The following is a 24,950-nucleotide window of genomic DNA, read 5'->3' as shown; positions in this document are numbered from 1 at the left end:
TTTCTGGTGTTTCTGTGTGTGTTTGGTTTGTGAGTAACAGTTGAAGAGAATGGGGAACCCCTGAGGGCAGAGTCTTGAACACCAGGTTTTAAAATAGCTTTAAAAAAAGAGCAGAAGAGGAGGGAAGGGATTTGTCTCGTCTTTTTCCAAACCGCTGCATACAACTGTCTCCAAAGCTCCAGTTTCCTCCACACCATGACGCCCACAGCAGCTGACGACGCTCGGCTCCACGTCCCGAAAGCTTTCCTGTTTGGAGAGGGAGGGACAATGAACTAGATTTCAGACGACACTTGGCCCTCCTTCACTTGGCACAGAGTAACAGACTTCCCTCCCGCAGGCTGGCAGAGGAAAAGGGCGCATGAATAACATACTGAAAGAAGGCCGAGCAGGAGTCACCACTGGCTCATCACGGCTCCCCCGCTGACGCTCTAACTGCCTCCCATTAAACACGGAGCTGTTAAGAGCCAGTGACCAGACAGAGAAGGAAGCTGACCCCTCCTCTCGTTATGTCAGTCTGCACCACGCTTTGTACTGTCACTAGTCTGTTCCTGAAATAGATTTTTGAAGGACAACCCTCTTTTAACTATAAAGACAGCCGTTCAGAGTGACATTATTCAGTTTAATTAGACTTTACTTCTCCTCCCAAAACATTACGTTATTATCAGTGTTGGGTAACGTGACTTTTAAAATTAAGTACTTATGTTACTGCGTTATTTATTGGGAAAAGTAAACCAAAATTTAAACCCCTTTGTGACTCGTTACGCATGTTGGTTCTATTATCAGGACGGCATGTAGTCTGCTGTACGTCTACCTTTGAATGAATTGACTCTACCGTCATTGAATAGCCTCGATTACGGCCCATAACAGGTGAAACTAAAAGTAAACACTCCCCGACAGCTCTGCTCCGTGAACGGCCCCGTTTTTGCGGCCACAGCACGGGGCGAGGTTCCGCTAATAACGAGGACACAGTCACTGAAAAGCTGCGTAACTGCGCGTCTGACTCAATCTCACCGCCGACATTATATTTGACGGCTGCAGCGTCACGCACATGTTTACAGGTAGTTGACGCAGACTCTGCATGCAGAGCATGAGGTCTCTGTGTGCTCTGCAGAAGAGATGCAACCTGTGATATCAGACCGACTTTTTTCCTGTAGGTTAGTTATGTAACATGTGTACAAAAACTAAAATGTTTGTGTTTATCCCGGTATTGACGGTATTGCAAAATACACAACATAGTAGAATGTGACACCGGTGACGGTGTGAAACCGGTATACCACCCGCCCTTACTCTGCAGCCTAATAACAAGAATGACAGACGCAATATAAATTTTGAAGCTCTTTATTATGCTAACAATCTGACACTGAACTGGGCAGATGCATACAGCAACTGTTTCAATGACAACAATACAACACAGGCTCTTAGTCCCACCAGTGTAGCGGAGCTGTCTTTAGCTGCAGATGCTTCTTGACGTTTGAAGTCAAGCTCTTCACAGCTGACGAGCACTCATCCTCCAGACACAACTTACAAGTCACTGTCATGTTGTTCTTGTCGCTTTGGTCTAAAAAAATTCAAAATAATGGGAATATTTCCACAAAGTAAACGCTGTCCTCTCTGCCATCTCTCTAGTTGATTAAGCTAGCTATGAATGCGCATTGACACAGCTGTGTTTACCTTCCGCTGGTGCGAAGCTACCTGCCGAAAAGTAGGAGAGAAACAGAAACAGTGCTTTGAAGATTTTTCTGTTTTTGAGTTGACATAAGGAAAAGGGAAATAAAGTACTTTTTCCCCAAGAAACGGATTACTTTGTATGAAAAAGTAACTAAATAATGCGTTGCATTACTCGTTACAACAAAAAAAGTAATCAGAGTACTCTAACGGATTACTTTGTTACACTCTAATAGTTTTACTTAATCCAAAAATGTTCCAGAAATTGGTGCAACTCCAACTTTAAATCCCCAAAACCCCACAAACATACGTTAAATCTGCTATAACCAATATTTGAAAGGTGTTGCTCATGGTGACAAACCAAAAGAAAAGAATCCTATGACTGCAGCTCCCCTCTGCTCATTGCAGCATTTTACAATCATTACATTCATTGTTTTGTTTTCCCTGCAACCTCACTGCTTCGATTCATTCTCACTACTCTCATCCCGGGTATCATTTCGAGGAATAAAAGTGGTCTGTGTTCAGCAGAAAGTCTTTAAAAACCTGAAGTACGGCAGACAGACAAAGTTTACGACTAGCAGGAGAAACATTGGAGCATTTAGCAGCTAGAACTCAATATTTCCCTCAGGACTTCACTGAACTGCCTGAACCATGGCTCCAAATAAATCCTTCTGTTGCTCTGAGTGTTTCTGGAGCTGTAGATGTGCAGCTTTTTTCACAATATCAGTTTTATAAGGTGATAGTGAATCAGTGCTGTATTTTTTGCTGTGTCCCACTAACTCCCCTCATGAACAAACGGCATGACTTTCTGATATCCTGTTTAAATCTCAAAATCTGCAGCCCTTTCTCACTAATTGAACCCCCGGAGATTCACCGAGTTAACCACACAAACACTTCAGTTAGAGAAGCTAATCAGAACTGTTGGAATAAAGTTTTCTACACATAGAGGACGTGACAAATTGAAACTGATGCTGCAGCGAGCAAAACTGTTACGACCCAGCTTGTAAAGGAAAAGGAAACAACATACAACCAGGTGTTTTTGGTATCAACAGAGTTATTCAAAACAAAGAAGTGTGATTGATTTACAAAAAAGTGAGGCAAACCACAACTGAAAAGTGCCCGGGGATGCTGCTCAAATCAGTAAAGATATACACCGATCAGCCATAACGTTATGACCACCTGCCTAGTATTGTGTAGGTCCCCCTTTTGCCGCCAATACAGCCCTGACCTGTCGAGGCATGGACTCTACTAGACCTCTGAAGGTGTGCTGAGGTTGGAAATGTGCATAGTGGGTGGGGCCTATGCAGATTCATGAATTTTTAATGAGGGAGAAGGAAGAGATGCCATCGGAGGATTTTTAAGGTTATTAAACATATTTTGCAGAAAAAAAACACATCAGACACAATTTAATATTTCAAGCAGAGCATTTTATATTTCTTAAAACACGTCTGGAGCTGCTCTTTAAAGGTTGAGTCGGCTCACACCAATCAGGCTCCTCCAGCTGGCAGCACAGGTGGGCGGGACACACTCAACCGTACTCGCATACACACAACAGTCCAAAAAGATTTAGCCTAGATTTAGATACAGCCTAGATAGTCAAGCATCACAGGCTCAGCTCACTGACATCAGTGTACATGACTACTAGGTGTTAATGTTTTCAGTTTCCATTCGCATGTTTAATATAAAGTCACATTCAGGTCTGGGACATTGACACAATTAACATGCAGACTGGACTGCTTGACCTTTCCTGATGGCTCAGTCTGTCCCCTCCCATTCAAACAGGGCTCAGTGAGACGAGCGGAGCTGCAGACACACTCACTCCTGGCATAATAAATCACGCACAGGAAGCATGTTTGTTCGCTCGCTGTGACACGTTTCCTTTCCTGGGACCGGCGGTGACATTTATTGGTGGCTGAGAGGTTCATTCGCGGCACTGGTACCACTGGTCTGAAGTGAATCCACATTGATGAGCTGTGGCTGCGTGCGTGCCGCGCAGGACAACTCCTATTCATTGTTGTTCAGCGTATTAGCAGCAAGGAAAGGCTTAATGAGGCCTACAGGATTCAATTGCTGCAAATACCAGCTCCAAATTGATTACATAATGATCCATATAATGAAAACAGGATATAAACTGAGGGCCGTTCTGTGCGGCTTGTAATATTAATTTAAAGTGGGGCTGAATGACTTTAAACATTGCATACATTCAGTCAGATTAAAGCTTCTGAAGGGGGATTTACTCATTAACATAATGTAGGAAATTTGTCAGATACATTGTGACTCTGGAAAAAGACTTGTTCTATTTACTTTACAACGATCCTCATTTTGCACTACATTTGGTCCGATTAAGCTCACTTTCATCTGACTTTTTGTTGTTCCATTATAATGTGTCGCCTCCAAATAAGGAACTGAGTCTAAATCTGCAAAAGAACATTTATAGATGCTGTGCTCAGAGAGGAAAGGCTTTTTCAACTGTCCAGACCAGAATAATCAAAAAACTGTGAAGTCATGCACCTCTTATTCACGAAGCACAGAAACAAAGTGTGAATAAGATGTTTATATTGCACCACCCGGGAGGCTGGAGCCTATCCCAGCTCTCATTGGGCGAGAGGAGGGGTCACACTTGGACTGATTGCCAGTAAATCACAGGGCTGACACAAAGAGACAGACAACCTTTCACGCTTTAGTCACCAATTAAACTGACGAGCATGTCTTTGGACTGTGGGAGGAAGCTGGAGAACCCTGAGGGAACCTATGAACGCACGTGGAGAACATGCAAACTCCACACAGAAAGGCCCACTTCGTCCGAAACGGGACTCTAGCTGTGAGGCGACAGCGCTAACCACTGCACCACCACGCAACCCCAAAATACCATGAAATTAATTTTATTTATTTCCCTTGAAGACAAGACAAGAATTTGCATATAGAATGCAAATTCTTCTGCTCAACCTGGGCTACATTTGGTGTTAGATCCAAAGTTGTAGCACACTACAAAGTATTTGTTATGAAAGTTTTAAACTTTGGCACAGGCCTGGATCTATGTTTAAAGTTTGGTTTGTTTTTGTGAAGGCAGATTTCCATGTATGAAGCAATGACTGTACAGTATATAAAGATGGACAAAGCACCACCTCCTCTTGTTGTACAAACTTGAAGCCAAAGTATTCCTGGGAGTGGGCGCTGCCATCTTGCACATTTGGAGCCAGAGTCTGTTCGTCCGTCCCTCCTCTACTCTGCTACCGCGAGTAACAGATCGGCTGCAGGAGCCGTATTTGTCAACAGAGCTGTCAATCATCCTTTTTACAGCATCAAATAACTAATTAAAAATAAGCTTGTCAGAAAAATGAACACTTGGACGTAAATCAGCATGATAAGAACTAACTATAATGACAGAAACCATGTTTGAGAAACATTTATTTGACGTGTATTTTGGTCTCATAGTTTGACTCATGTCCCATCTGTTAACATGGAGGAGGCGGGCTTTATGACCTATACTGCAGCCAGTCAGCATTGGCCGATATTGGCTTCACTTGTTGGGAGCTGTCACATCTTTTTATACGGTCTCTGGTATGAAGAAGACGAAGAATAAAAACACTGGCAGTAACATGGAGGAACAGGAACCGAGCTGCTCAGCTCCTCTCTAATGAGCAACAGTTTGTCTTAGTTCCACTTTAATTGAGTCACTTAATCAAGAATCAGTCTGGTAAACTCCACATGCAGCATTCAGTCACTAATTGCAGTCACAAAGCAGTACACAATGTTTACGTCTAGCTGGTAAAGTACAACCACCAAACATTGGAATTGATGTAATCTTTCCTGAGCAGAGTTTAAAATGAAGTCGATGTAACAATGTTAAAGTTAAAGTTCTAAAAATCGTATCCCACTGACAGTGAAGTGCTAGTACTGATGTTGCTACTGAAAGAGTATCACTTTACTTTTGTCTACAGATTTTCTGAATATTTAATGAACACATTACTTGCAGTGAGGCAGTTCACCCGGCAGGTAACGTCACTAGTCTGCTCACGATCGATCAGCGCGATCAATTTCAGACCGGTTTCTGTATCAGTGTCTGAGACAAGTCCATAAATCCTCCTTTGGAAGAATGTGGCCTGTGGTTCGTGCTGCAGAAGTAAATCTCTCCGTTATCCGAGGGAGATCATTTTACTCCACCAGACAACAGAACGCAACTGACAGGCGTTCTGAGGCCGATCCGACTGGATGGGAGACAAAGACAATCCTGCGGCTTAGTTTTAATAACAGGTATGCTGCTAGTTAGCGAGCAGATAGGAGGCAGCATGTGGGAGGATAAGATTCAAGCTTTGCAGCGTGTAAGTTAATTCTGAGGATTTTCCCCCGGTTTAAATAATCAAAAGCACTTTCCACACCTCTCTACCATCCACCCTTAACACGGCAGCCTCCATAATCTCCCATGTCATCAGAGGAATTCATGGTGCTCCCTGCGCAGTCTACTCTGCATTCATTTTGTATTCATAGTATGATGGATAGTTGTTTATCCTCTGCTATGTAGCACAAGCAGTCCTTTAAACTGTATTCCCTGCTCCATAACTCTGCGCTCGTGGATGCAGTCCAATGTTTTATTTGCTGGGTTCAGAGGAAGGCCCATAACTTTTCTCCTTCCCTGCAAAGCCCAGTAATTATTACACTCTAATAGCTTTTATCATATTGTAGCTGCAGGGTGGGATGATGATAAAGGAGAATCGTAGCAGAGGTGTGAAACCTTCAGCAGACAGAACCAAGCTCCAAGGTCTTTGGAGTCTCTGAAGCCCGTTTTCACACATGTGCTGCGCTCCTGAAAAATGGGGCTGCATGCGTGAATGCAAACGGACCCATTTTTTTGACTTTAGGGAACTTTTCCTGCCAGCCTCTTATTAAAATGTCCGCCAGAAGTTGAGCCAATGTGTGAACGCAGCAGGTAGCAGTCAGGAACATCCCTTGTGGCAAGTGGACGGTGTGATGATGTTCATGTCATGCGATGAGTCTAAAACCAGAAGAGCGGCACACAACAGGATGATTAAAAACATCCGAGGTTGAAGAAGGAGGATCATTTACAAGACGGCAATAGCAGTATGCAAATTGAAAAGATGGAGAGACTCCGGAGCTTCTGGTTGTGAGAGCAGATGCAGAAATTGTTTGCCAGTTGTGGGAACGACAAGGGACTCGGTCGTGTGGGACCAAATGGCTACGCTGCTTCGTTCTATTGCAGCATACTTTTTACATCATTGTCCTGCCTCATGAGACCCCCCCCCCCCATTGCTAGTAAGGAGACAATGTGTGTTTTAAACTGCTTTTAGAAATAGTGGATGTACCAAAGTCAGTTTGACATTTTGGCTGTCACCATCTTAACTTTTTGGAACCTGAAGTGAACGCTTTTGGACAACATATATGCATTGTTACTTCTTTGTCCTTGTCGAGCATCTTTTCACTTATATTTGAGTTGTTTGCATTTTGGATTATTTGTAGTGTACTGTATTTTTTGGAGCTATCTGGCACTGTAATATCCTTCCAGATTAATAAAGTTTTATCTTATCTTGTCAATAACAGACAGCTACCCTAAAGGATATCCTGCTTAACTGTGTGTTTAAAGTTGTAATCTCAAAGATCTCAGTTTCGTTCTCTCTGGCAGCACCTGTGGCCATAAACGGAAACTGCAGGAGCACACTTCCCAGATATCCAGACAGTGTTGCATGTGTGACGTCCACAGTTGGCTCCAGTTGTAACTCTTGATTCCTTTTTAGACTGTTTGCCTTCATCTGAGCATTGAGTTTGTTTCTTTTTCTTTGGATTTTTTTTTTGAAGTTGTATCTGTAGTCATCGATCTTTTCTATGTTTGTTCAGCCATAGTAGATTACTGTTTACTCGCAACACTTGCAGAGAGCGGAAAAGCAGCTGCTTAGCTCCGCCTACCCTCTCTGGCAGACCAACCACTGCTGTCTGATGGAAAACGCATCACTAACTGGGGCGCCGCAGTGGGCCATAGGCTCAATCACCATTGTTACCTCATTCGGCGATAGAGTCATAACAGACTTTTATTTACATGAAAATATTTGAGATTATTACTGTCACTGTAAATGGGACCATTATTTACAAAATTAACATCATGCTCCGTTAAAGAACACTTGTAGTGAGTGAGTGAGACAACAAACTCACGTAAGGTCATTTTCTCTCTGGTTTCAATTCAAAACAATTGGACAATTTCCTCTATTGTCACCAGTGGAGTCTCCTCCTGCTGTCCATTAGAACGTGTGTACATGTTTAAGGCAATTCTATGTTGACTTAACTTTTAAAACCAGTTGCTACAAACACTTATATATAGTGCATGTCCTTTACTCGTTGTGTATGGAGGTCACTCAATACTAGAGGTTCCTTTGCATAACAGAAAACCTACATCATCTCAGTTTGTGAGGATTAAACACCCCAAAATGATCATATTGGATAGTAAAAAGGAAAAAAAGTACCAATAAAAAATGCAAAAATTTATTTACAGGCCGCATGAAAAATCAGACAAGAGCAGCCACTACTGTCAATTTGATTCTGAAACATTTGAGCACCATTGAAGGGAGAACAACACATCCACATTCAGAGATTCCAATGATTCAGTGGTTGCTTTAATTTGGTGTCAAGTGCTGAGGTCCGTTTGCTTCAAGGGTCACTGCGTCTGAACTCATCCTCTCTCTGAGCAGCAGCCGCCGCTTTATGTTTAAGACCTTCAGCTGGGAACGTATTCCTGACAACACTCCTCTCACCGCGTCTCCTCAGTCACACAGACGGGGGATTAGACTGCCTTTCTCTAACTCTCACTGTCTGATTTATGTTGTGAAGCTAGGTGTGGATGCTGTTCAGAGCCGCTGTGCCACAAGCGTCCTTATTAATCTCTCCCTCTGAAAGTGGAACGCTCAGCAGTAACCCAGAGGAGAAAGTCAAACAGCCATCCATCCTCAGACGAGACACAGACAGCAATTTGTGCAAGTGGCTGTTTACCCGGCAAACTTTGTTTCTAGTGATGACAGTCAGCATCATCTGTGAGAGACGGAGCAGGTGGAGGGATGTTATAATCCAGCTGGAATTAAGACGTCAGCAGAGGAGTGCATTAGACAGTCAGCATGTGCAGCAACCTGCATCGTCACCTTGAAGAGTGTCTCACTAAGAGAGCGAATGAATGCTGCCTGTCTGCATTTAGTTAGATATGATATTTTATGACTTTAAACACACATAAGCTGCCAAAGACCAGAACATTTCTCTGCAGTAATACACGAGCCCCCAGTGGGCCTTTTACCAGCTTCATCTGTTTCACATGCTTCTTAAAAAGCACTTACAAGTCCCTCAACAAGACAGATGTCTCACGTTGTTTGTTCTCTCACTATCTGAGAAACTGCCATCGTACATATGTGGCCTGTTACCAGCTGTGTCGGGCATAATAATTCGTTACAGTAATGTGATTTAGATTCACTGTCAGGAGATACAATCTAAAATGCTGTGATTGCACAAGCTGGTCTATCCTAATGCTTCATTTCAGCATCATTTTGTGTGACCAGCTTGTTCATTTTCTAATCATTTTAATGCTAACGTTAGTAAATTACAGCATGTTTCCACTTGGATCGTGTATAACGAACGATATGGCAAAATGTATGCGAGACGGAGAAGATAACATGTTTTTGTTGTGCATATCTGCTGTATCCGAGTAAGCTAACTGTGCAGCTCTTCATTCTACGCACGACCTTGTGCAAGCTATACCACGTGGCTAACGATCGTTAGCTTGGACTAGCCCCTATTAAAGTGAGAAGAAATCTTAGCACCTCAAATCAGGGGTGTTTTGAGGACTTGAAAACATCAGGGGCTGAGCCAAATACAAATGGGGCTCACCTCACACCTTGTAGAGGGGGGTCCGGGGGGCAGCCGGGGGTTGTTGATTTTATGGCCATAATTAAATTGTTCATCTCTTCAGAAATAACAAAACTCTCCCACTCATTCTCATACTCACATATACACAATACAGCTCTCTCTCTCTCTCTCTCTCTCACACGCACGCACGCACGCACGCACACACGCACTGGCTGCTGCACTCTGGACGCCTTTAAATAAACTAAAACATCAAGACAATATGCTCTGCTTCCTTTTACATTGATATGTTTTTCATTTGATTAAACTATGACACTTATTTACTGTTACAGCTTGACAAGATTTATTGCAAATGCAACAAGCCTCTCATGATTTCAAGGCTGTATTACTAGTGTATTCATAGTATTCAATTGCAGACGTCCAGGTGGCAAACAACAGGTGACAGAAATCAAATAGCAGGTGATTAGCATTAAATGACAGCGATGGCCATAGCCCAACGAGCTGTGGTCCTCTCCCGGATTGTAGGGCAAACACATTATGAGAATACCACAAACAAGAGCCAAAATGGACAGAAACAACATTAGTTTTCAACAGCACGTTCAGCGTTCAGATTTCCCGACTCCCTTGAATGCATCAGAAATGATCGATCCAACCTCTGTTCAACAAACAAGCATTTTAAAAGTAGTTTTCTTCTCCTCTTGAGGACAGACCTGACAAAGCTTTCTTACTTATTACTAATCAGCATCATGATGTTTAAATATCAGCAAAGATAAGACCTGTTAATTAAAGTCAATCACAAGAAAAACGGTTTCTTTCTCTGTAAACAGTGCAGCACGTGGAAAAGGAAATCTTAACTGGATGTAACATCCACAATAACAATTGCAACTACAACTAAAGTTCTGTTCCAGTACAGTACATTAAAATCAACTCCAGACCAAAAACCTTCGGGGCTAGGTTCTAACGACGCCACTGCCTCAAATACTGTGTCCCAATTCAGCGGCTGCATCCTTCAGAGGACGTATTTGAAGGCCGATTGCGTCACAGCGGCGCGTCAAAGGCTGTCCCAATTCGAAGGCTTCTTCAGATACAGCCGACAAACGTGTCCTCCTTCTCCCAGGCCACGAAGGATCCATCGGGTGCATCCTTTGCGGTCCTACGTATCCCGAGATTCATTGAAAGGGCCCTTGAAACAAATTATCTTTAAAATAATAGGTTACGTGACGTTAGTTATGCTAGCTAGTTAGCCCGCTAACGACCTGTTACTAGGCGACAGGAGTAGTGTTTGCTGACACAAGGGTAAGGGCGGGAACAGCTGGTGATGCAAACAGGAAGTCCTCCGTGAACAGATCATCTGACTTCAGTTCAGCTCTAGCGTCTCCGGCCTCCTTCGAAGGCTGCAGGCCCTGAACTGAGACACAGCTTTGTCTTACGTACACGTTGTCTTGACTACGCTACTCATTTTTTTTTTTCAGAGTTGGGGGGTGTTTAAACTCTAAGCTAGGTCTTGATGGTCAGTAAAAGCCTCCTATAGACTGGCTGTTGCTAAACAAGTATCTCTGATTTTCTATTTCTACACGATTTATATACACGAGATGTTTGAGTCGGTACGGAGGCATTGGAATTGTTTATCGATACCTATGACGGGGCAAATCTGTTACGGCTAGTTGGACAAATTGCTTTTGCTGTTGGGTAATTAATAGTTGAAGTGTGTCATTACTTGTTTAATGTGTACTTAATTACATTTTTCGAGCAACTTGTGCAAATCTGTTAACTGTTATTTGTAAGCTAAAAAGTTATTTAAAAACGCCAACACTCATTTCCTCTTCCTCCCCAGAGACTTTACAGCAGGTTCGACCATTCAGCATTAGGACTGGAGTTATCATGGAAACACATTATCATTAGCTACAGCTGCCTGGTTAATGTACTCACACTCATTTGGGTGTCATTAAAGTGAGATCTTCTCTAATCTGCCCTCTTTCAGTGGAGCTGAAATTCAACCTGGACCAGTATGTGAACAAGCGCTACCCCGGCCTGGTGAAGATCGTGAGGAACAGCAAGCGGGAGGGCCTGATCCGAGCCAGGATACACGGCTGGAACGCCGCCACGGCCCCCGTCGTCGGCTTCTTTGATGCCCACGTCGAGTTCAACACGGGCTGGTAAGAAAAGGTCATGTTTAACACGAGGAGGTCTGAGCTGTTTCTCTGTCCTTTCTCACCTTTGCCTTTGTGGTTTGCTTTTTATGTTGTCAGTACAGAAGGACGTCATGTAGGATTATTACCGCTGAAATATGCAGTGTAGTTCGCCCGAAGCATTTTGACGTAGAGCCAGCTATTTTCTGACTAAGACAGCACTTCTCAGCAGACTGACCCTCATTATTAGAGAGGGTTTATCATTAATAAGCTTGTTCTCTCTTGCATCTCCTTTCAAATCATGAGTAATGGGTTTTTGTTGGCACTGACTGAAAATACATCCTCATTTCAACCACACTCCCTGACCAGAAAACACACACTCATGACAGGAGACAGCCAACTCCGTGCAAGGCGTGAGTGGTTGTAATTAAAGCGGGACCAACAAATGTTGAGCGTTCCCACGTTATTTTACCAGCGGGCTCTGGACTTATTTTGCGATATGAAATTACTTCTGGGGGTCTCAGTCCAATGTCTGCGCGCTGCTTAAGTTTACTAGAAAACAAGTCACTCAAACAGATGTAATTGGCACCTAATTTGAGCCTGTCATGCTGTCAGTGTTTGAAGAGGAAATGCAGCGTTTGTTCCCCGAGAGGCTGACTGTGAGGCAGGAGGGGACAAGGAGAGTTGGAAGAGGTGTAGCAGAGACAGCCTACATGTTTTCACAGTGTCCCTGGATTCACTTCAGTCTTTTCTGCTAACTAGATACCTTAAACACACAATTCTTACAGTTCCTTTTGTGTTTCTTTTTTTAACCTCCTCGACCTGCCTCTTGAAATGCCACATGCGTCACACTATTCCTTCTGAGACTAAAAACACTGTCAACTTGAAACAGACCTTCAGATCTTGGCTCAGAATAATCAGATTTAAATTCTTCTGTATCCAAGGACTCCAGCTGGTTGTTGTGTACACTTTCAGATCTGAATACACATTCTCTTGCACACATTTGAATATCTGAACCTTCTTATTTTGCATCCAAAAACATCCTTTAAACCTACTGTGAGGAGTTTTTACTGGTTATGAAACAGAAAAATTCATACTGCTGCGTCTATATGACCCACAAGAGCGAACAAGACCAAGGCGAGACGAAGCGATTTACAGCAGTGCCTTTGCTGTGAAACTTTCCGTAAAAGTTGCAGACAAAGAGATAGGATGTATATCGCTTTGTCCACAGGGGGCGCCAAAACTAACACAAACTAAAAGTTTCTCACAGTAGCTTCAAATTATGCCAAATGCAGTTAAATCAGCGTCTGCTTTATGGATAACCACATTTTGTTCTACAGCTTTTTAATCAAAGACACTTAAAATCAACTTTACATTCATCAAGGCTCATTTTATACACAACCATCTTTTTGGCCAAATACTGTTCTGACATATTTTTATAGTGTTTAAAGCTCCTGTGTTGTTTCCAGCTGAGCCAGCAGCTTTCATTAAGATCACTTTGGACTTTACTTTTCAGTTGTTTTGAAGTTATAATTCAAATCGTGGTTAAAATTCAAATCATTTAAGAATGAGGAGTATAGATGGCAGAAGAAAGCAAAATAACATAAAAATCATTGCTGGTTATAGAACAGACTGAAATGAATTCTGATTACTTTATATGAGCTACAAAAGCAAACCAGACCATCAGTGACAAGATTGATTATTTCTATATAGTTACTTTTACTGCCTGAAACTGCTGGCGGGGGGGTAGGTGTCAGATGAAGTGATTAACTGCACGCTGCCTTTGTTTACATTTTCCAGGGCAAACATTTAAAGTGAGTGATACATGTGACTGTTAAAGGAAGCAGGGTGAGATCTTCTGTTAAAAACCACCACTGAAGCATGTTCAGGACAAAACCAACAAAGAGATAAGAGGCTTTGTCCACAGGGGGCGCCAAAATCAACACAAACCAACAGACACAGATTTATATTACATTCCCACCAACTATGGCCATGCTCACCGGGGCTGGCTTTAGCCGTGTTGGTGCCCCCGCCCCAATAAGAGTACTAAATAAAAGCCTCCATGGTAGGTGTAAGTCATGTTAAAAAAAATGTATCCCATTGATGCCATTTGACAACACATGAATCCTTTACAAACCGTATTGATTTTGTACTGTTAAATAGATCTAGCCTGCTACAATTTGTTCAGATTTGAGGACATCTGGGGACTTATGGGGGGCTGACCAAGGAGCTTGTTAGGGGGGGTTGGGGAATCCATCCCAGGGAACTTTTTATGTAAACAACCTTTATTTTGATGACATTTAACACCTTAATAACATCCACATGCATGTCTTAGACATTGAAATGGTTTTACTTTTTCTTTTTTTGGGCACATGGGTCTGCATGTGACTGAGTAACTGAGTGACTGACTGACTGACTGACTGAGTGGCAGTACTTGCAATGGCGGATCATGGAGCATTTTGGACCTCCACTGACGTGACTCTCTGTCTTTACGGCTCTGGATACTTAGGTGGGGGCTGCTCATCTGCTGCTTGGCTGCTGTTCTCACCTTCGTCCGCAGTGAAAAGCGCACATTGACCTGATGCGGTCAGCCACATTCTAGGTTTTGACCTAGTCTTGTTTCACACGTTTTCACACACAGTTCATGCTGTGTCGTGCCTGCACTGTTTACCCATCCTCTGCTGTGTGTCCCTCTATCCTCTCTCTCCATCATCTGCTACTGTCTCTCTTCTGGTCTATCCATCATTTGCTGATGTTTCGCTCTCTTTCTGTATTGAATAAAAATAAGCTTTGGGATCTTCAGATGAGTGCTGGCGAAACAACAGCACCTCCTGTCAAGATAAAACAACATTAATGGAAAAGTTACATCCCAAAGAAACATATTACCCTTCCTTCTCTTTTGGAACAAGCCTTCAATCTGGTCGTAGGTAGTTTGGCTCTGCTCTGCTCTTTTACACGCATGCGCATAAATCACGGTCACACGCACGGAAATACAGACGGATCGTGTCTGTATTTATTCTGTGAGGAGACTGCATCTAAGTTTTTAATACGGGACAAGCCGACGAGAGGGACGGCGCGATCCATATGATCCATAGTGTGATCCTAGCAGTTTATCTGAATTTATATTGTGATCCAGCAGTGAGCAGTTTATAATCATGCAGAGCAGTGACTGATCTGTGTGTTTCTCAGGCTCTGCCCCTGACTTAATAGCGTTGCGATCGGTCCCGTATGTCCGTGAAAACCCTTTTTAAAGCATGAAATTTGTCTTCACACGCTGTGACTGAGATGAGCTGGAGGTGATCCACGCGGAATTTATCAGTTATCATGCTGCGCGGGGAGGAGACAGACGTTAGGAGAGGAGCAGATATGACGCAGACCTGTGTGTGTTTTGATGCTCATACCTGAATCAATAACATTGTGATCTATCTGTATTCTGCGCACAGTTAAAGTATAAACTTCCTCTCCACAGGCTGATATGCCCATATGCTGTGTAATTCATATATTTCACTGATAAACACAGAGCTTTAGAGGCGTCAGGCTTCATGATCAAAGTTGGCCCTGTTCGTTTGCACACTTCACACGGTTCTGACTCTGCGAATGTTTGGAATGTCACAGACATCTGTTGGGTTTCGCGGCCTGGTACTCAATGCCCTATTGCCCGGTACTGGTCCGCGGACCAGGGGTTAGGCACCCCTGGCTTAAATCAGCTACACCTTAAGGCGGCCCTGATGTTCACTTATCATGCTCTATAGCTTACAGACAAGGAAAAATGGCAGTGATGTATCAGTTAAAAGCAAGCTTTGGCTTCAGTGTGTTTACTTAAGAAGGTCATTATCTCTCTTATTTTATTGAAAGCCATGAAAGCACTCAAGGTCAGAGTCAGCCTAACCCTGATGTAGAACGAATAAAGCAAACACATCCACCATCTAGCGCGTATTACTCAACCATTTACCACCACACGCTGACCTCGTAAACTTGCAAAGCAGTGATATAATCTACCTTGATCACTGCCTCTCGGCGCACTTTTCTGCAGAGCGCGTGTGAACATCAGCCCGCAGGCTGTGCGAGGCGAGCGGCTCAGCCAGCGAGCAGCGCTCAGTGAGAAGGTTGCTCTGTTGCATATATGTGCATTACTGATAACTGATACGCTGGTGGTTCCCTCATCTGCTGCCCCGTCTGTTCTCGCTCAGAAATAGACATGTCTTTCGTGCCCTTACGTGACCCATTCCCCTCCGTATATGTTTCCTCCTCCTTCTCATACCTCCCCCTCTGCTCGAAAACACTGAGTTATTTCACCTCCTGCCATCGTGTGACTTTTACACACCTCTCCTTTGTTTTCCACCCACACCGCGTGTGACACGCACACGCCCGCCTCCATCGTCCTTTGACAAGCAGCTGCTTTCATTTCTTTATGCGTTGGGCTGCTTGAGATTTGCTCTTGTGTTGGGTTTTATTTACAGGAGTCAATGAAAAGTAGAGCAGAATCCCTGTGATTTCTTTCAGAGTGTACGCTGGATAAAGGGATGTAGCAACGGAGGAGATGAGAGGCATCTTCTAGAAGCTTGTTCCTGTTGCTTAGATATCTTCTGTGTGTGTGCGTTTTTTTATCTGCTGTATGTGTGCAAACATTCGGTGCAGCCCCTTTATTCAGATAGATTCACTTGTGGTATCCACACTATCTGTTTGTTCCAATGGAAGAAGCCCTGCTATTTATCATGATATGATTATTCACCGTGGCACATTCAGTGATAAGTGAGATGGATGCTTCCTCTGGATGTTGTGGTGAGTCTCCCTCAATGACCTTGCACACACACACGCACACACACGGCCTGTGCATACTGAGCCAGAGACAATGCTGCCAGCTCTCAGCTGCACTGCTGTGATTCATTGGCATGGTGTTCCCCCCGGGGTGCTGTACATTTGCAGCTGAAATCTATTGCTGGTTCGCATTACTGTTAAAGCAAACATAATTGTATCATACTGCATGGTGCGGTTGACAGCTGTTTCCCGTTCCCTCACACCGTGTTGGTTTATGAGGAGTTAAGAAGCGAGGGGAGCGCTGGAATCTGATTTCACAGCTCTGCTCTGCTTTAATGCGAGGAGATGAAATAGTTGCCTATCATCATTGTGGTGTTGCATCAGCTAAATGTTCACAATCCATCTCCTCTAATGCTTTTTTTTCATCCATCGCCGAGACAACGGTTGTCCATTCTGCGCCCAAACGGGACCAGTCTCCCTCTGCTTCCGCCGCACATAACCAGAATTAATGGCAGGAAAAGGGAGCGTGTTGTAATTAGGACCTAGTGTATGACTCCGGCAGCTGCAGAGGGGCGGCGCGGGGAAATGGATATTTATTTGGTTTTTGAAGCCCCTGCACAGTTGCAATCTCAGGTTATTAACGATTAATGATTAGAAGTGAAGCAGCCGCTCCCTGCTGAGTGTGAGCTGCAGATAAGATTGTCATTGAGGAGGATGTAATGAAATCCACGCCTCAGAAAGCAACTCTTTGATGAATTTTGAATGCTCTGCTGCCGCCGCGTGACCCGCTGAGTTCCTCTAAGAATCAGACAAACTGCTGGAATTCAAAAAAGTAGGAAACGGATACAAACCCACCTCCGCCTCCTGTAATTATGAAATATGTAATATTTGTCACATCCATATTTGATATCAGCTCCTTTGTTAATATTATGGAGCTCTATCTGCTTATTATGCCGTACAGGTGCCACAGGGTTATATTAAATTCAATGGTACGTGGATTTCCGAGCTTTTGAAGGCTGGGGAAATATTTTTTTTAGCAAAAGTAAATTATTTTTTCCTCTTGCTCCCCGTGTCTGCCGGTGGCTCAGTGTTTATATCTGTCTGGAGACGACAAAGAAGGCTGCAGCCGCACTGAGTGCTTCACAGAGCACAGGCCAGGCAGAACTGAAAACCACAGAGAAGACAGAGATTCATGCCCCCTTTACATTTATATCTTATCAACCCAGTCCTGAGCAAATGCATTTAAAAGCAGTGCGCAATCTCACAGTGCATCGTAAGAACCCGTTTCCTGCTGATGCTCCTGCATACCGCGATACTACTTCAAAAAGCCCTGACGCCATAATGAATTGAAATTCAGCGCTGATACCTTCAGTTTCTTTAGATCCTGCATTTTTCATGGCAGGAAGGAGACCGGCCACAATTAATATGAGCTCTACATACACACGTCTGAGCGGCTCTGTGAAGCTGCCAGGCAGGAGGACTGTGCACGGCCTCACATTTACAGATTTAATGCGCTTAGGAATGGCTGGAGGCACTGCAGGCTTAAATTCTTCTCAAAGACGCATCGCACTGTCACATTCACATGATTCATACGGAGCACACAGAAAGCAACACTCTCAGAGTTTAAAAGTGCCTGTTTGGGTCCAAGCCACAGTTTTAATTTAGCTCTTTTCAAATGTTCGTGTCATTCTTCACTCTCTGAGGTTCACACTCCTCAATGCTATTCAGTGTTACGTGCTCTCAGCACTAGTTTGCATTAAGGAATAAAATCCCTCTCAGTGGTGTTGTTACCTCTACAGGTGTTGCCTCCACATTAACGCTGTGAGGTGTTAAAGTGGTTTCCAACATTCACCTCACAAGTCACATCGGATAGAATGCAGTGAACATGCAGCAAATTATGCTCAAAGAGTAGCAGAGTGAGGGCTGCAGAAACATGATGCTATGTGTTTTATGGAATAAAAGTTGGACTTAATTTAAATTGATTATTAAATTAATTGATAACATTCATATTCTGTTCACAACAACCCAATTAGTAAGTAAGCAAAGCTTTATTATAGAGCACTTTAAAACACCAGGTTACAAAGTGCTCACAAACATATAAACAAAAACAAAAGGAAAAAAAAATCAAAAAGTTAAACAAGGCAAAAAAGAAATAAGCAACACGAACTTAAAGTGGTAATCCCGAAGATCTCTGTTTCGTTCTCTTTGGCGACACCTTGATAGGTGATAAATGGTGATTGCGGGAGCACACTTCCCAAATATCCAGACAGTGTTGCATGTGTGACGTCCACGGTTGGCTCTGGTTGTAACTCTTGATTTTCCTCGCTGACGGTCGCTTTCCTTGTTTCTTTTTCTTTGGATTGTCACTTATTTTTGAAGTTGTATCTGTAGTCATCCGTCTTTTCTTTGTTTGTTCAGCCATAGTAGATTACTGTTTACTTGCAACACTTGCAGAGACCGGAAAAGCAGCCGCTTAGCTCCGCCTGCCCTCTCTGGCAGACCAACCACTGCTGGCTGATGGAAAACGCGTCACTAACTGGGCGAGGCTTTCATCAGGGGGCCATCGGCTCAATCACCATTGTGTTACCTCATTCTTCAGATATTTATTTACAAGAAAATCTTCGAGATTATCACTTAAAAAAGCTGTTTGTGGCACTTCCTGACCAGCTGTATTAACTCACAGGTGTGCATCACTTTGGACAGAGGCGTCTGCTAAATGAAATTGTAACATTGTAAATTAATTGATTAAATGCATTGAGAACATCATATTCTGTTCATAATAACCAAATTAATCATGCTTTTAGTTTGTTAGGTGCCGCAGGAAGAACTCTGATCATCAAAAACAAAAGTATTGAAAAACTGTAGTAAAACTAGCATGTATATCTAGTTTCATAATCCCAATAATACAAACATCCTTACATGCACCTGTTTCCATAATTATCAGCATCTCTTCCATGTTTTTCGCTCTGTGAAGCTCAGCCATTATTTTTCAGTGTTTTTAAAGCTGCAGGTTGAAATATTTTGAATTCTTTTTGAATCCTTTTGATGCTTCAAAGCCGTCTGACAAACACTTTTTTCTCCCTGTGAGTCATCGCATTGTTTGAAAAAGACAGCAGGAGCAAACCTTGCTGACTGAAGGCCGACATATCGTGTACAGTATGTGGTGCTGGAATGAAGGTTTTAAACCTGTCGGCTGTTTAAGGTGGTCGCATTCCTGACTTGGTTAATTTTTATCACAAGGTTTCTGCTTTTTCTACACGTTGTAACCTTGAGGAGATCTCTCTCCATCCTCGCCTCTTCCATTCATCTCTCTGCGTCCTTAAGAACCCTGAACCCCCCCTGAGCCAGCCAGCAGCTCCTGTAGATGGAGACGCCGCGGAAACGAGGACACATCTGGTTTAGACAGCTGAGCCCGTGTCATTCCTCTTCCTGTATCTGCCATTTCATCTGCATAACACTGAGAGGGTTAGTCAACCACATCGGGCTGAATTATACTCAGTTCCATATCGCAATCGTCGTCTTTCCCCTTCCAACGATGACTCATCCTATATGGTGAATACATGCTGACAGCCTCCACTGCCATTCGCTCCACCATGCTTTCTCTCAGGCCTGATGCAGGTTTGACCTTTGAGATACATTTTCTATTAATAATTTCCAGATTAATGGATCTCGTACTGTAAATAATTCTGAGGCAAGGAGTTATCAGACAAGAGTCTAACCGTGCTCAGATTTATGGCCTCAGAGCAGCCGGGCCCTCGTGCCTAAAATAAGACCTTCTTTAATTCTGCATTGGACTTAACGCAGCGGAACATGTGAGCCACCCGAGCAAGAAAAAGTGTTGCGTGCTGCGGTTTTCATGAGGATCACTGAGGAGTTATTTCTGCTGTTAAAGGCGACCTGCATAAATCTCACTTCATGAAATTTCAATCTGGTTTGAGTGAAATCTGTTGACTTTCTTTCAACACATCGTTGGTGTTAAAGCCGTGACAGCGTTATCACCCTAACCTGGCAGTGACACCAGCAGTGTTCACTGAGTCTGTTCACGGAGGAGACACTCACTTCTTTTTTAACTCAGACACTCGTCTTTGTCTGATCTGATTTAAAGCTAATAATGTTAGCTAATACGTTAGCTTACTGCTCAGAGCCTGGTCTACAATAGTCTGTCTTTAGAAATGTTTCCTTTTTTCTTTTATAGCTAGATATAACTCTAAATGTGGCAGCACTACTATGTCAGTTTTCTCTTTGAAAGACATGAATCCTGTCACTATTTTAACTTCAATCAAACAACCTCTAAATTTACTTGAATGCTTAAAGGTATAATAAGTAGGATTTTTTCTTGCATTTTATCAACAAAACATTCGAACTGGGCCCCTCCTCCTGGGCTCTTCGTCACCAGAAGCTCACTCTCACTCTCTCGTGCGAGAACACGCCCACCCCGCCGAGCTAACACCGACAGCCTCACGGTTACCTTTGCGCTAGCATGCCAACTGCCGGTTACCTTTGCGCTAACATGTTAAGCGCCGGTTACCTTTGTGCTAGCATGTCTAACCACCGGTTTATGTTTTCACCTGAATCGAAACCGGACTGTGGTTCATTTGGAAACGGGCCGAGTCTCGTTTTTTCTGGAGGACTATAATCCGGTAGTTCGGTCCGCACCAGAGTTCGAATGTGTGTTTGAACCTGCCCAAATGAACCAGACTTTCCAAAGCTTTGGTTCGGACTTTCGGACTCCAAAAGTCTAGTTCGTTTGGACAGGTGAGAACACACATTCGAACTCTGGTGCGGACCATGTTGACACTTGCCACGCAGCCAGAGAACAAGATGAGTAGAGGACAGGCACGGGGCGATAAAGTGAGGGCTCATATGGGCTGACCAAACAATTTCACAAACGCTTGTTGAAACACACAAGAATACTGTAATAAAATATAAAACTAAGGGAGAATGGAGCTGATTTTTCTAGTCAGACTGTAAACAATGATGAGCACGAAGGAAAGGAAGTCCTGGCCGCTTAACTGGAAAACTGAAAGCCCTGGAAAATTGTCCATAACTCCCCAGAGGCTGTATCGTCGATAGCTGTTTGGTTCCGAGATAGTTTCCCCCACAGCATTGGGCATCAACACAACCACACAGCGAAGGAGAAAACGCTCACACATGTTCCTATATGAGTTAATGCAGCTTTGGAGTGAAGACAGAACGAGCCATCTGCCTCCCAGAAGCTGTGCTACTTTAAACAACCACGCTCACATTGTGGAGAAAAAAAAAGGCTCGTTCTATAAGTATTGCTTTCTATTTCACTGATATTGTATAGCACAATTTAAATCCATTCCCTCTGCACTCTCTGCCCCCTTACCTTCATGTGATAAGTAGTAATGTTGCTACTGGGAGATAAATGGGTTGCACTTTTTGAAGAGCAGCAGATGGAGGGAGAGAGGAGCAGGAAGAGGGCAGAGACGGAGAGAGAGAGTCAGTAGGCGGGGAGAAAGAGAGTTGTAGTGTGGGAGTATTCTTGAGAGATACATTTATCATTTTATAATTGCACAGTCTTTTTTTAAAATCCAGAAGTAAAGCATGTAGAATTGAGCGAGAGAGGAGTTGCTTTGAAGATATGGTGGAGATCTTCTCTCAGCATGAGAAGATTATAGAAATAAAGCCGGTGCCAGCAGCGCTTCAGCGTCCGTCTGTTCCATATGGATCTGAAGACCATGTTGCCCTTAGCCAAGGCTTTAAGCAGCAGAGAGATCTTACTGTATGGCACTGAAAAAAAAGGAAATCAGGAGTACTTTATTGTATACGTTAAAGTTCCTGCAGTGTTGATTTGTTGAGGCATTTGGTCTTGAAGTTAGTAGTGGAACAATTTGCAGGATGTGCATTAGTGGTACAGATTTACTCTTCTTGTGTGGATGTAAGGTGAGAGAAAGCGCTGAGCCCAAGATACTTCGAGCTAAACAAAGAGCCTGAGGCCAAAAATCTACCAGCGCCTGTAAGGCTGAAGATTTTCTGTATTCATACAGGAAAGTAAAAATAGAAAGTTGTGGTTTAACAAGGAGTTAAATATAAGGAAGCATCTGCGCTCTGTGACGTTCTGTGGTCAGATATATAAACAGTAACCATGCAAATACCTTTTCTACGGCAGCCCTAAGTGGACATCCATACATTTTATTTACTCAGTTTCCCATAACAACGAGTTAATTTACGGTTGTTTTCTGGAGTCTCGACTTATTTATCTTGTTATCTCAGGATAACAACGCTGCATTACTGTAACGTCAGATGATCGTACCTCGTATCCCCAGAGCACAAAGCTAACATAGAAATATATAACTGTATATATAGATGGACGACACATCTCCATCTGCTGTCATTGTACGAAATTGATCCCAAAATAGCCCCCGTGATAGGCGCTGCAATCTTGCGATGGTGACGTCATTTGGAGCAAGAGCTGCGCAGTAGAGATCCGTAGGTGGAGCCGCTGTAGCCACTTCCGCTAACCAAAACACACACTTAACTTACCAAAAAAACCCAGCAAAGATCCCACACATCGGTGTATTTAACAGCAGAACAGCTTCTTGTGTTGGTCTGAAGCAGACGTTCACAGATAAGGAAACTTCAATGACTGTAGTGATTGTTTTAGTTACGTCTCCTCTCGTCGTTCCTCCTCTACTCTACTAATCCGGAACAGATGAGCTGCAGGAGCCGTATTTGTCAACAGAGCTGTCAATCATCCTTTTGACAGCATCAAATAACTCATTAAAAATAAACTTGACAGAAAAATTAACACTTAGACGTAAATCAGCATGATAAGAACTAACTATAATGAGAGAAACCATGTTTGTGAAAAAAGTATTTGACGTGCATTTTGATTTTATAGTTTGACCCATGTCCCATCTGTTAACATGGAGGAGGCGGGCTTTATGACCTATACTGCAGCCAGTCAGCCTGGGGTGATAGAGAGGGTTTGGCTTCACTTATAGGGAGCTGTCATGTCGTCCATCTTTTTATACAGTCTACGGGCTTAACTTACCTCATTAGCTTACCTCAAACCAGCTTTGTTATCTCGAGATAATGAGATAATAAGTGGAGATCTTGAGAAAACAACCGTAAATGACTCGTTATCAGGAGAAAATGGAGTAAATAAAATGTATGGATGCATGTCCGCTTAGGGCTTCCGTACCTTTCCAACACTTAAACTTGCATTTACACATAAGCGTGTGTGGTCTGCAGGTTCAGACCTCATGCAAACATCAGACCGAATTACAAACAGCTTTCTACCTGCAGGTGATTTTGAAAGGGGAGATTAAATTTAAAGTCGGAGATTTAATCTTAAAGCATCTTTGTTGAGGTTTTATACCCAACTCACTAATTGTGTTCTTATTTTTTCAGTCAGCAAAGGGAACTGTATAATACAGTGTGAATCAAACTTTAACTTTATTAATTATAAGTGATAAATTAAATTAGTCTTTGTATTATCGTTTGATCCATCATTTCCCTGCTGATGATCTTTTTGTATTGTACCCTGGATTATGAATCATTTGTAAAGTCTGACCTCTGAGAGTCATTGATACTTCTGACCTTAGATAATGATGTGGTGTTGGCAGGATTTTTGATGATGAAACAAATTCATGGTAAGCTCAGATAATCGCCTCCTAGCTCTTACTTCACACTTTAGATAAAGACATGAGAGTTAATATGTTGCAGAGATAGAGGAGGAGATTGATATCAATCAACATATTTCCCAATGGCTGCCGCTCTATAACTAATTCTGTTCTCATCAACATGCCTAAATACCCTTTTGTTACGCTTCTGGATAACAGGCAGTGTGAGTGAGACAAAAAAAAGGATTCAAAACCAGGTTGACGATTGACCAGTTGAGTTGTAGATTTATTCAGACCATCCAGACAAGCAAAAAAAATCATTATCAATCAAATATCAAACATCATCATTAAGTGTCCTCTGTAGAGACAAAAGAAATGGAGGTTATTCAAACAGAAAACACAGGCTCTCCTCATAGCCCTCACCTCCACACTGACACACATCAATCCAACAGTTGATTTCACACACCTTGTATATCTTGCTTTTAGGCCAATCACAGGTGACCTCTGTAATCAGTGCCATCTTGACCACAGGTGAACTTAATCTCACCTTTCCACGAGTTGATTACGCTCAAGCATAACTGAACAAAGGAAAAATACTGAACTCAAAGCACAAGCCGCCATTTTAAAGGAATAAATAATGAAAACACACAGAAAATAGAATAAGAAATCATGTTTAATTCGCACATATTTAACAATTATTATGTACAATTATGTTTGAGAGGAGTGTGCACCTTCCTCTTAATCAAAACAAATCATTTTGCGGGGTTGCAACACCTTTAAAAACCACTTTAACTCTGTGAAAGGTTTTTACTTGACGGTCTGCCAAGTGGCCAATTTCAACGCTGTGACTTGTTCCCAGTGACTTATGAATCCTTTTGACTACCCAGACCACGTGCTCCGGAGCTGGTGCTAAAATACTCCATTAACTAAGGCAAGAACTTTTATTGTATTGAAGCTG

General features: G+C 42.9%; 1 protein-coding gene across 1 annotated transcript in view; it reads left to right on the top strand.

The window, feature by feature from the left end:
• The window catches only part of galnt9 (polypeptide N-acetylgalactosaminyltransferase 9), a 115,725-nt gene that overhangs the window by 33,762 nt on the left and 57,013 nt on the right, over window positions 1-24,950 (top strand). Inside the window, exon 4 of the mRNA XM_069683696.1 lies at window positions 11,498-11,672. Coding sequence (XP_069539797.1) covers window positions 11,498-11,672 — 175 coding nt within the window. The remainder of the gene's footprint in view (window positions 1-11,497; window positions 11,673-24,950) is intronic.

The sequence above is a fragment of the Semicossyphus pulcher genome, unplaced genomic scaffold (assembly GCF_022749685.1).
Source record: "Semicossyphus pulcher isolate SPU_LCO1_2020_fin unplaced genomic scaffold, fSemPul1.0.p SCAF_6, whole genome shotgun sequence".
In the NCBI taxonomy this organism is placed as follows: Eukaryota; Metazoa; Chordata; class Actinopteri; order Labriformes; family Labridae; genus Semicossyphus; species Semicossyphus pulcher.
The sequence above is the reverse complement of the archived record's forward strand: the minus strand, read 5'-3'. Positions and strand labels throughout refer to the sequence as shown.